At 36.5% G+C, this 13,533-nt stretch overlaps 1 protein-coding gene across 1 annotated transcript; it reads right to left on the bottom strand.

Annotated features, from left to right (window-relative positions):
• Positions 1-12,276: 12,276 nt before the first annotated feature.
• On the bottom strand, positions 12,277-13,212 carry LOC141523047 (olfactory receptor 13A1-like). Its single transcript, XM_074236333.1, has one exon. The coding sequence runs from the start codon at positions 13,204-13,206 to the stop codon at positions 12,277-12,279; it is 930 nt and encodes a 309-aa protein (XP_074092434.1). The 5' UTR covers positions 13,207-13,212.
• Positions 13,213-13,533: the final 321 nt, after the last annotated feature.

Raw genomic sequence — 13,533 nt, 5'->3', positions numbered from 1 at the left:
TAATCATGATTTTTTTTAAAAAATGGCATTAGATGTACTGAAAGAATTTCATTTACTTGTGACAAAAACACCAGAACTCAAAAGAAAATTCTATATATAAAAGTTCCAGAACTATAAAAAAGATTAAAAGTCAATTAAAGGGACTTATTAAAATCAAACTGCTTACTTTTACATGAAAATGTTATCAATATTTTTAATACTGTCATCATTACTAGACTAATTTGAAACAAAGGCCAGGGCTGATGATGAAGTGATTGCCAACAACAAAATTGGGTAAGGAAAGGTAGAAAGGAAAAATTATCTCCTAAAAATGAGAAGTGAGAGGAAAAAATGAAGAAGCAGGTGATGGTAAAGGGCTCATTATGCTGGTACCTTACTCTCATCAGGTTTCAGGAAAAAAGGAATAGTATATTCATCTTGAAGGGTACAAAAGTCATCTAAACTAATAAAGAAATTAAAGGTCTAGGGACAGGAGGATGGAGAGAGAGGATAAGGGAGGGACTCTTGTGGGGATAGAAAAAGGAATGGAAGGTAAAGAGAAAGGAAAAGGTAATATGGATTGGGTATGAAGAGAAACTGAGAAAGACAATAGTGAGTAAAAATAAGGAAGGAAATTCATAAATAATAATTGTATCTTTGAATGTGAATTGGATAAACTCACACAGAAACAGATAACAAAATAGATTAAAAACCAAAGTCCCAATAATATTTTGTTTACAAGGAACATTTAGTAATGAGAGATGCACATAAAATTAAGATGGAGGTTGTTAAAATACATTTAATTAAAAGAAATAAAGGGGGTAACCATAGTTTGTAAAAAAGGTACCATAAAGTAGTGAAACAAAATGAATAATTTACCTATTTACACCAATATTATAGTATCAAAATTTTTTAAAGAAAAATTAAGTGAATTACAATTGGAATGACAATTAATAATTTTTAGCTTCCCCTCTCACAGCAAGATAAATCTAATAAATAAGCAATAATGAAATCAAGAAAGTATATAGAATTTTAGATAAACTAGAAATGATAGACTAGAAATCTATCTTACCTTTGAGGAAAACAGGAGAGAAACAGAATGGAGGAAATACAACTAGCAATAGCAACTGTAGGAAAAAATATTGAAGTAACTTCTCTGATGGATTCTGATGAATTTATGATAAATAATGTGATCCATCCCAGAGACACAGTTAATGATATTTGAACAGAGACTGAAGTACCTTTTTATTGTCACTTGATTTTTCTTGAGGTTTCACTATCTTTGTGGGGAGAAAAGGGAATATGTTTACTTTTACAGCAAAATGATTGTAGTAATGTAAAAATAAAAGAAATAAATGAGAAAAAATAATGACTGTAAGTCAGTTCTAGAGAAGCAGAACCCAGAAAAAGGCTGAGTGAAACAATTTTCTAGTCCAAGATAACTTGGATGATATGTGGGAAACGTCTGTTACAGGCGGGTTATAAAGGGCCCACAGTGTAGCCCACAGTGTAGATCGTTTCAGTCATCCAGAAATAGCCTGTGAAGTGTCTGGATCACTTGGGGCACCTGGACCTGTAGCAGTGGTGGCTACCAGACCTCTCATGACAGGGATTGCCAAGGAGAACTTGCAGAGTAAGCAGGAAATATCTGCCACACCAGAGTAAGAGTGGAGCCCAGGCCATTGGAGCTCTCAACACAACCCTGGTCCCCAAAGGGATCAGGAGCAGACCTCAGGAGCCACCCATGGATGGAAAGAGGATTGGGAAGACTGCAGAGGTCGCTCTGGTATCCCTGAGGCAAGAATATATTGCTTTGCCCATAATCAGATTCAGATTTCAGTCTGGGCCTCCAGTCTCAGGAAAAGGAGCTTTGCTGCCATAGCAGACAAGGGACCATCCTCACAGTTCCAGGCATAAAGGAGTGCTTGTGGTCATCCACAGACCAGAGCACAAGCCAGGAGAGCAGTCATAGACTCTCATAAGACTTTGGGGGAATTGAGTTCCCTGGAGGGTGTCCATGAAAACAGCTGCAAAGCTGTTAAAAGCTTGTCATAGTGTGTTTTTCATCCTGGAAGCAGAGTTCCACCTTAACAAAGAGTTGAAGAAATAAGCAAATAATAGAAGAAAAATAATTCAACTATAGGCAATTATTTTGGTTCTCTAGAAAATTAAAATACACACTCAGGAGATAACAACATCAAAACTTCTGTATCTAAACCCTCCAAGAAAAATAGAAATTGGTTCCAGGCAAAGGAAGAACTCAAAAAACATTTTGAAAATCAAGTAAGAGAAGTAGAGGAAAATTTAGGAAGAGAAATGAGCACAATTTGTGAAAATCATGAAATCCAAATCAATAGCTTGGTGAAGGAGATCCAAAAACAATACTCAAGAAAATAACATCTTAAAAATTAGCTTGGGGGTGGCTAGGTGATGTAGTGGATAAATCACCAGCCCTGGACTCAAGAATACCTGGGTTCAAATCTGGTTTCAGATACTTAATAATTACCTAGCTGTGAGGCCTTGGGCAAGCCACTTAACCCTGTTTGCCTTGCAAAAACCTAAAAAAAAATTAGCTTTGGTCAAATGGAAATAAAAAGAGTCCAAAAGACCAATGAGGAGAAGAATGACTTAAAAAACAGAATTGGTCAGATGGAAAAATAAATACAAAAGTTCTCTGAAGAAAATAATTGCTTCAAATGTAGGATGGAGCTGAGGGAAGCTTATGATTTTGTGAGAATTGAAGAAACAATAACATAAAGACAATAGAAAGAAACACTAGAATAAAATGTGAAATATCGCATTGGAAAAACAACTGACATGGGGCAGCTAGGTGGCACAGTGGGGCGGCTAGGTGGTGCAGTGAATAGAGCACTGGCTTTGGAGTCAGGTGTACCTGGGTTCAACTCCAACCTCAGACACTTAATAATTACCAAGCCATGTGGCCTTGGGCAAGCCACTTAACCCCATTGCTTTGAAAAATCTAAACACACACACACACACACACACACACACACAAACAAACAACTGACCTAGAAAACATATCCAGGAGAGAATATTTAAAAAATTGGACTACAAAACCTAGACTTCATTTTTCTTTTTTTCTTCTTTTCTTAACATTTTGTTTGTTTTGCAAGTATAACCAATAATAATATATAGCTATCATTTTTTGTAAGGTTTTGAATTTTACAATTTTCCCCTACCCTCCCTTCCTGCCCCAAGAAGGCTGTCTGATAGTCCTTACATTGTTTCCATGCCAAACAATGATGTAAATTGAAAGTATTATAAGAGTAAGCATAAACACCCTCCCACCCCAAAAGTTGAGAAACCTCAAGAATAGAGAGATGGGGGGAAAAATGTGCTTCAGTCTGTGTTTAGATTCCAGTGGCTCTATCTGTAGGATGAGTTGCTTTCTTTATCATAAATCCACCAGAGAAGTTGCTTCAATAATTTTCCCTCAGTTGCTATTACTGTCTGTACCTCCACTCTATTCCTCCCCACTCTCATTATTCTATTCTCTCTCGCTCCTTTCATCCTGGCCCTGTCCAAAATTGTGTTTAATTTGAGTACCCTCTCCCTCAATCTTTCCTGTCTTCTATCACCTATTCCTCCCCTTCCCTTCTCCCAATACCCCTTATCCCATCCCTTTCTTCTTATTTTTCCTCTAGGGTAAGATAGATTTTCTCACCCTATTAAGAGTGTGTGTTATTTCCTCTCTGAGCCATTTCTGATGAGAATGAAGGCTCACTCATTCCCCCTTGCCTTCCGCCATTCCACTCCATTGAAAATGATTTTTCTTGGCTCTTATGTGAAATTTCTTAGATACTTCATCTCCTTTTCCTTCCTCCAAGTACTTTCCTTTTTCACCCATTGACTCCAACTTTTTGCTATATTATACCATTATATTCTGCTCCTTCCTGTGTCCTGTCTGTATATGCTCCTTCTAAAAGCTCTTATAAATGAGAATTGTAAATAAGTTATCAATATCTTCTTCCCATGCAGGAATACTAACAATTCAATATCATTAAGTTCCTCATAGCTAGTCCTTCTCTTCTACTCCTTCTATGGTTCACCAGAGTCCTGTATGTGGAGATCAAACTTTCTGTCCAAATTGGGTTGTTTCAATAGGAAAGTTTTAAAGTCCCGTTTCATTGAAAGTCCATCTTTTCCCCTGAAAGAGGATGTTCAGTTTTGCTGCACAGTTGATTCTCAGTTGTAAACCAAGATCTTTTGCCTTCTGGAATATCATTTTCCAATCCCTATGAGCCCTTAATGTAGATGTTGCCAGATCCTGTGTAATCCTGACTGTGGAGCCTTGCTAGTTTAATTGTTTATTTCTGCCAGCTTTTAGAATTTTCTCTTTGATTTGAGAGTTTTGGAATTTGGCTATAATAATCCTGGAAGTTTTTCTTCTGGGATCTCTTTCAGGAGGTGACCAGTGAATTCTCTCGATTTCTATTTTACCCTCAGCTTCTAGGATCTCAGGGAAATTTTGCTGTATTGTTTCTTGAAAAATGAAATCTAGGCTCTTCTATTGATCATGGCTTTCAGATAGCCCAATAATTTTAAAATTATTTCTTCTGGATCTGTTTTTGAGGTTGGTTGTTTTTCCAAGGAGATATTTCACATTTTCTTCTAATTTTTGGCTTTTTTGGAAGAGCTTTATTACTTCCTGATTTCTTGAAAAGTCATCAGCTTCCTTTAGTTCCATTCTGCATTCGAAGTAGTTATTTTCTTCAGAGAGCTTTTTTATCTCCTTTTCCAACTGGCCAATTCTGTTTTTTTAGGCATTCCTCTCCTCATTTGCCTTTTGTTTTGCTTTTTCCATTAGGCCTAAACTGGTTTTTAACATATTATTTTCTTCAGTATTTTTCAGTATAATCTTTCACAAAGCTGTTTATTTGGTTTTCATGATTTTTCCTGCATCACTCTCGTTTCTCCTCCCAATTTTTCCTCCATCAACCTTAATTGCTTTTCAAAGTCATTTTTGAGAGCATCAATAGTTTGAGCCCATTTTCTATATCTCTTGGAGGTTTTGGATATGGAAGCTTCAATTTTGTCATCATCTGAGTATGTGTTTTATCTTCCATGGGACTAAAGTAATTCTCTATGGTCACATTCTTCTTTTTCTGTTGTTCATTCATTTCCTCAGCCCAAGACAGCACTTCCAAGGCCTTGGGGTTTTTTGGGGGGGAGGACCCCACACTGGGACCTTTATTCCTCCAAGATCTTATGCTCTCTTGCCTGTGCTTTGATATGTAGATGGCCCCCATACTTCCCTTTGCCCTGGAGCTATAAGGAGGGTCCTGCTATCTTAGCATGGAAGCCCAAACTACAACCTGCATCTGAGTGTAGGCAAGGAGCAGAGTCCTACCCCAAGAACAGAGAAATCTCTGCAGTCTTCCCTGACCCTTTACTGTCTCTGGGGGTGTAGGCTGCTTTTTTTCAGATTCTTGCTACAGATTCTGTAGCCAATGCTCCCTTACTCCACACTCATTCTGGTGTAGCAGAGTTCTCTCACTGCCCATTCAAGCTGTTTGTAATCTCTGGGATGGGCTGGGCTGGGCTGCAGCCAGGGCTTTTTTTCCAACCCCCAGTCCTGGTGAAACACACCTTTCCCACAGAAGTTGTAAATTATCTTGAACTGGGAAAATATATCACTTAGTCTTTCTGTGGGTTCTACCCCTCTAAATTTTGTCTAGAGTCATTATTTGTTGGTTTTTGGAGTTTGGGAGGGATGGTGTTCCTGGGAATTGCTGCCTTCATGCCACCATCTTGGCTCTATCCTAGACTTCATTTTTCAATAATAATTAAGGCAAATTGTCCTGATATCCTAAAAGCACAGGGTAAAATCAAAACTGAAAGAATCCACCAATCACCTCCTGAAAGAGATCACAAAATGAAAACTGCCAAGAAAATTATAGGCAAATTTCAGAGCTCCCAAGTCAAGGAGAAAAGATTACAAGCAGCAGAAACAATTCAAATAACATGGAGTTAAAAATATGAATAACTCATGATTTAGCAGTATCTATATTAAGGGCTCATGGGACTTGGAATATGCTATTCCAGAAGCCAAAAGAGCTTTGATTACAACTGAGAATCAATTACCAAGCAAAACTGAACACCCTCTTTCAGGGAAAAGATGAACATGCAATGAAATTGGGGACTTTAAAACTTTCCTGAGGAAATAACATAGTTGAACAGAAAGTTTGATCTTCAAGTGTAGGACTCAAGGAAAGCATACACAGGGTATAAAGAATGGACAAATTAAGAGGGACTTAATGATGTGAACTGCTTGTATTCCTGCATGGGAAGATGATACTGATAACTCATATAAATCTTCTCATTTATTATGACAGTTAGGAGGAGCATATATAGACAAGGCATAGGAAGGAGTTGAATTTGAAGTTATATTAAAAAGATGGAGTTAATGAGTGAGAAAGGAGTATACTAGTAAAAAAAAAGGAAGAGGTAGAAGGGGGTAAGGTATTTCACAGAAAAGAGGGGAAAAACTTTTGTAGTGAAGTGAAGGTGAGGGGAAGTGAGTGAGCCTTTACTCTCATCAAAAGTGAGTCAGAGGGCGACTAGGTGGCGCAGTGGATAAAGCACCAGCCCTGGAGTCAGGAGTACCTGGGTTCACATCCAGTCTCAAACACTTAATAATTACCTAGCCATGTGGCCTTGGGCAAGCCACTTAACCCCATTTGCCTTGCAAAAACCTAAAACAAAACAAACAAACAAAAGTGACTCAGAGAATTGTATACACACTCAACTGGGTATAGAAATCTATCTTGCCCTAGAGGAAAGGGATAGGAGGAAAGGCACATGGCGGGGAGTGGAGGGGGGGTGTAATTATTAGAATAGAATGTAGATTGTCGAAGAGGGTAGACAAAACACACTTTTGAGGAGGATTAGGATGTAAGGACAGACAGAATAGAAATAAATGAGGGTAGGCAGAATAGGATGGAGGGAAACACAGCTAGCAATAGCAACTGTGGGAAAATATTGAAGCATTTCTCTGATGAAGTTACGATAGAGAATACCATCCATCCCAAAGAAATAGTTGATGGTGTCTGAATTCAAATTGAAACCACCGCCCCCCAACAAAAACCCGGAAAGACACACAAAGTAACAGCAGTATTGTGAGATGATCCACTGTGAATAAGTCAGCTATTTTCCACAAAGAATCTAGGATTTTCTCAAGAGTAAGACAATATGAGTTGCTGATATTTCAAACCCCAAAACATAACATACTTTGATCAAAGAAATAAGGTAACAATATATAAATTGCTACACCTGAGATATCAGAACAAGTGATCACAAACTTTACATTTGTATTCATTTTCATTTTTTTAATTTTATAAATATTTGTTTTCCAATTATATACAATAATAGTTTCTACCAATCATTTTACAAGACTTTGAATTTTATAATTTTTCTCATCTCTCCAACAGAAGGAAATCTTATATATCCTTTATGTTTGTTTCCATGATATGCATAGAACACAATTGAATGTATTCAGAGAAAAAATATCCATAAGGAAGATAGAAAATATTAGAGATAGAAAGTTATGTTATACATAAGTCAACTTTTTAAAAATTGAAGAAAATAAAATTTGGTCTTCTTTCAAACTCCACAGTTCCTTTCTGGATACAGATGTTATTCTCTATCATGAATTCCCTAAAATTGTCACTTATCATTATACTGATGGAGTGAGCAAATCCATCAAGGTTGATCATCACCCATGTTGTTGTTACGTTGTTTAAGGTTCTTCTGGTTCTGCTCATTTCATTCAATATTCACTCATAAAAGTCTTTCCAGGCTTTTCTGAAATCCCATCCCTCCTGATTTCTCATAGAAGAAAATTGTTCCCTCACATACATACACCAAAATTTGTTCAGCCATTCCCGAATTGATGGACATCCCCCTCAATTTCCAATTCTTTGCCACTACAAACAGAGCTACTATGAATATTTTTGTACATGTGATATTTTTTACCCTTTATCTTTCTCTCTTCAGCATATAGACCCAGTAATGGTATCCGTGGATCAAAGGGTATGCACATTTTTATTGCCATTTGGGAATAATTCCAAATTGATTTCCAGAAAGGTTAGATATGTTCACAGCTCTCCCAACAATGCATCAGTGTTTCAGATTTCCCACAATCCCTACAACATTGATCATTATTCTTTATGATAATATTGAGAAGTGTGACATGGTACCTCAGAGATGCTTTAATTTGCATTTCTCTAAACAAAAGTGATTTGGGGTAATTTATCATATGAATATAAATGGCTATGATTTCCTTTTCTGTAAACTGCCTTTGCAAATTCTTTAACCATTTGTCAAATGAAGAATGGTGTGGTTTTTTATAAATTTGATTCAGTTCTCTATTTCAGTATTATATCATTGATAATCCCCTGCATTTTAATTTGTGCATGCAAGAATCTTATTCTGAGGAGTTCCATAGGCAATCCTTTATTAGCAATTAAAACTGAAAATATTTGTTATGTTATATGAGGAGAAGAAGTTGACTATATTGGAAATATATTCTAAAATAGATAATGGTTAAGTAAATTTTTCATTATTATAGTTTCTATCCTTTTCTGCTTGTTTATAATTTGCAAAACTATTCTGTAAACTAAACATATTGCACAATCTGCAAAAAGTACAAATTTAGAATATGGCAAATGCTTTACAAGTTGTATATGAAGGACCATCTGCCACCATTACTTTATTTCCATCATCTTTTCTTAAAAAATCATAGAATATTTTAGTGCCAGCTTGCCTGCTTTCCATAGTCTTAGGTAAAGAAGCATTTTTAAGGAGTAGAAATAAAGGAAGGACTTTACCCTAGGAAAGAAGAAAGCTCTGTTAATTTTGAAATTTCAGCATCCCCCAAAGACCAGGAACTGTATCTTTGTAACAGCTGTATTGAGACCCAATTTAGAGAATGAATATCAGTGTGCTATCTGAGTATTTAGAGTTTCACTGGACTATATGTGTTTTACATTACTCACAAACTGACTTGCCACTTTCTACACTGCCTTGACTGGGCATAATTCAAAAATATATTCTTCACAGTGATTCCCTCCCTCTTCACTACAACCCTTAGAAGCCTTAACTTCCCTCAAGGCTCCACTTTAGAGGTCATATTAAACCTTTCCTTTCCATTCCTTGTAGTTATTTTTTCTCCTAATTTCTAATTATTTTATATTAAAGTTACATAATCATTTCACTACCACCCCAAAGAATGGCCTCTCCTTGAGACTGATACTGTTTTATCCCCTGTTCTTAATTTTGTAATTATAGAACATGTAACAATATCATGAATATAGTAATTGCTTAGTTACTTTATGAATATGTCCATATAGAATTTGTACCATAAATATCAATCAGTATTATTGTATTTTATCTTTGTTTCTACAATAGCTTTTCTTTTATTATGCCTATTTTCTTACATGATTTTTCCAAACTTCAATGCTATGAAAAAAATTGAGTATTACATAATTCTTCATTAAAAATAAGACAGCATTTATATCATTGAGTTCCAAATAATTTATTTAGCCCATTGTTCTTGCCTATCAAATTCTGTTCCAGTGTTGATTCTTTTAGTGGGTTTGATAGATTCAGCTTCTTGTTATCTGTAAATCTAATAAGAATGACATTGATGTGTTCATATAATTCATTGGTAAAATCTTTAAGAGCACATTTCCTGAGAAACTCTTTGGAGACCTTTCTCGTCGAGAATTCTTCATTATCTCTCAACTTTTCCCCTTCCTCCACTATATCCAAGTTGTCATGCTCTGATGATTTCATCTTTTCACAGTCTCCCGAATATTACTCCTTCTCTCCTCTGATACTGCCTAGTTCAGGACCTCATCACTTCCCATTTTGGTTACTTTAATAGTCTGCTGGTGGGTGTGCCTACCTCAAGTCTTTCTCTTTGCCCTAATCCATACTTCACTCATGTATTGAGGTGACTTCCCAAGTTGTAAATCTGGTCAAGATGACCCATACCCATTAAATTCCAGTGTCTTCCTATCATCTCCAGAAGTTAGCACAAAATGTTCTAATTAACATTTAAAATTATTCATACACTAGTCTCCTCCTACCTTTCTAATTTTCTTAGCCCTGACTCCCCAACATGTATTACTTGATCTAGTGACACTGGCCTCCTAGTTTCACCACTTCATGGTTCTGATAATTCTCTCTGGCTCTTTCATATGTTGGATTGCTTTCCCTTCTTCACTCTTAATTACTGATATCTCTAGCTTCCTTTAAATTCCAACTAAAATTCCACCTCCTAAAAGGAGCCTTCCTCAATCCCTCTGAAAGCCACCTACTTAGGTTAATTATTTCCTCTTTATCCTATATATAGTTAACTTTGTATATATTTGTTTGCATGTGGTCTCCTCCCATTAAATTTTAAATTCCTTGAGGGTGGGAGCTCTCTTTGGCCTCTTTTTACATCCCCAGCTTTTAGTAAGTACTCCTGACTCCAAGGCTGGTTCTCTATCACTGCACCACCTAGACACCACCAGGTAGTTTTTCTTAATAATTTTTATACTGAATTTTTTTCAATTTATTATAACTGAATATATCATTCACCTTAATATGTAGACGAGATTTTTTTCTCTGAAACCCTTACCTTTCTTAATAAAGCAGTAATCCGGGGGGGCTAGGTGGCACAATGGATGATAGAGCACCGGCCCTGGAGTCAGGAGTATCTGAGTTCAAATCTGTCCTCAGACACTTAATTACCTAGCTTTGTGGCTTCAGGCAAGCCACTTAACCACCATTTGCCTTGCAGAAACCTAAAAAAAAAAATAAAGCAGTATTCAGTTGACTTTTTTCATAGACTTTTTTGTATAGATATTACTTATTTTGCAATGGCAGAAAATCAAACCTTATATAACCAAAAAAAGTCACTAAAAATTCTTTCAATTTTTTATATTCATTAAAAGTGAGTTCTTAGTTTTTGCTTTTATTGCATGTAACTCCTCTTCAGAGATGCTCTGGCAAACTAAAAGAACTTTGTTTCCAACACAGCTGTACACCCTTTAATTCCATGCCCTGACTATTAATTCAACACATCACCTATTGTCCTGACTTTTGTCTACCATTATACTTTGATGACTCTGGAGGAGATACTGAAGCTCTGATTTTATACCTTCTACCGCATTTACATCCACTTAACATACAAGTCAAGACAACTGTCATTATTTTTTGTCTACTTCTCAGGACTTCCACCTCCTTCATTTTTCTCCTTTTTTTTCTTCACAAATCCTTCTTCTTGAATCTTTCTTCAGTGAATCCATAGTGTCACTGATGTGAGCATTCTTTATATGAACTATAAAGATCACAGCCCACCCATATTGATTTCTATTCATAGTCATTTTTATATCCTACTCCATAGAAAGTAAGCCCATCCTATCTGATTAAGGCCTTCCTTGAAGCCATATTTACATTTTTTTTCCTGCCTTTGGCACACTTTACTATCTCCTCCTCTCACTACATGACTGGTCCATCTCCTTTAATAATCCTATATCCCATTGTTCTCATAGAATCATAATACTTCAGAAATAGAATATTTAGAGGTCATTAAGACCAGTCTGAATCAAGAAGTCCCTCTTTGATCCCACTGGTTTTCTAGATATTGAGAACTAATTATACCCTTAGAAAATCATTGTCTCTGGATGTCTCTAGACATCTATCATCTCTTGTCCCAAATTTCCCTATATACATGCACCTCTGGAATTTGAGTATGTCTTTGGAAGACATCTAAGTATTTATTGATGTTTAGACATTTACAGCTATGTCCAACTCTTCATGATTCCTTTTAGAGTTTGTTTTTTTTTTTTGCAAGGCAATGGTGTTAAGTGGCTTGCCCAAGACCACACAGCTACATAATTATTAAATGTCTGAGGCTGGATTGGAACTCAGGTACTCCTGACTCCTGGGCTGGTGTTCTATCCATTGTGCCACCTAGCCACCCCTGGAGTTTTCTTGACAAAAACATTAGAGTGGTTTGCCATTTCCTTCTTTAGGTAACTTTACACATGAGGAAACTTAGGGAAGACAGGGTTAAGTGATTTGTCAGGGTCACACAGCTTTTAAGTGTTTAAGGCCAGATGTGAAGTTCTCACCTTCTATTCCCTACATCACCCTGCTGATCCATTCAACCAAAGCATCCTAAATAATTACAGTGAAAAATTCTACAAATTGAACTAAAAAATTAAAACATTTTATATTATCTTTTACATTCAGGTAGTCAAAGTTTATCTTTGCTAATTCTAATTATTTAATATATGTAAATATTTTCCTGAGGGCACTTTTAAAATCCTTGTTCCTTAGAGTATATATAAGAGGGTTTAAGGTGGGACTAACTATGGTGTACAAGAGAGCCACCACTTTACCATTATCTGTTGAGGACCCAGAACCTGGAAATATGTAAGTATATATAATTGTGGTATAATACATGCTGACAACCATGAGGTGAGAGGAACAGGTAGAGAAGGCTTTCTTTTTCCCCTCCATGCTACGGATCTTCAGGATATTGGAGATGATGAATCCATAGGACACCATAGTGAGCACAAAATTGATCACCCCAAAGTACATATCTGCCATGACGATCATAACGTTGTTCAGATATGTGGAACTGCAGGAGAGCAATAACAAAGAAGGGATTTCACACAGAAAGTGCTGAATTTCATTAGGACCACAAAAGGTTAATCGTAGCATTAGTCCAGTGTGCAACAATGAGCTTAGGGCCCCAACGGTCCACACCCCACTCACTAAAAGCATACAAACCATCCTACTCATCATAGTACTATAATGGAGGGGATAACAAATGGCCACATATCTGTCATAAGCCATGACTGTGAAAAGTAGAAGTTCTGTCCCCAAAAAACAAGTGATGAAATATAGCTGGGTCATGCAGCCACCATAGGAGATAGATTTCTTCTCCACAACAAGGTTCTGCAGCAGTTTGGGCAGAACTGTGGATGTGCAGTCAATATCTAAAATTGCCAAGTTGGCAAGAAAAAAATACATGGGTGTATGAAGACCGGAGTCCAGACTGATGGCTGTAACAATAAGAATATTGCCTGTGAGAGCTGTGAGGTAAAGAAAAAGGAAGGTGCCAAAAAAGATTAACTGGAGTTGAGGTGTCTCTGAGAAACCTTGAAGAAAAAATTCTGTCACCAAGGTTTGATTATTCAATGCCATTAAAGGAGATGATGTCTCTTGTATTCCTCAAAGGAAGTTTTACACAGCATGGACTCCTTTATGGGACTGGTGAATAAATCAGCCAAACTTTTAACAGAGAAAAAAATGTAAGAGATTCCATTAAAGTTAAGAGTATATTTCAACCACATATAATAATTTATGAGAGAATCCTAAACTGTCCCCAGCAAATAGTCCATGGTCTGACTCATAGTAGACACTGACTCAATGCTTATTTGTTGACTGACCGAAAATCACTTAATAAAAATAACATTGCAAACAGGTGAAAATGAACTGATAGAAAATTCAGTCATTCACCAATTACCTTAA

The sequence above is a fragment of the Macrotis lagotis genome, chromosome 4 (assembly GCF_037893015.1).
Source record: "Macrotis lagotis isolate mMagLag1 chromosome 4, bilby.v1.9.chrom.fasta, whole genome shotgun sequence".
Classification (NCBI taxonomy): Eukaryota; Metazoa; Chordata; class Mammalia; order Peramelemorphia; family Peramelidae; genus Macrotis; species Macrotis lagotis.
The sequence above is the reverse complement of the archived record's forward strand: the minus strand, read 5'-3'. Positions and strand labels throughout refer to the sequence as shown.

Excerpts from the sequence above, each read along its gene's own strand:
- LOC141523047 (XM_074236333.1), bottom strand. The coding sequence starts at position 13,206 with ATGGCATTGAATAATCAAACCTTGGTGACAGAATTTTTTCTTCAAGGT.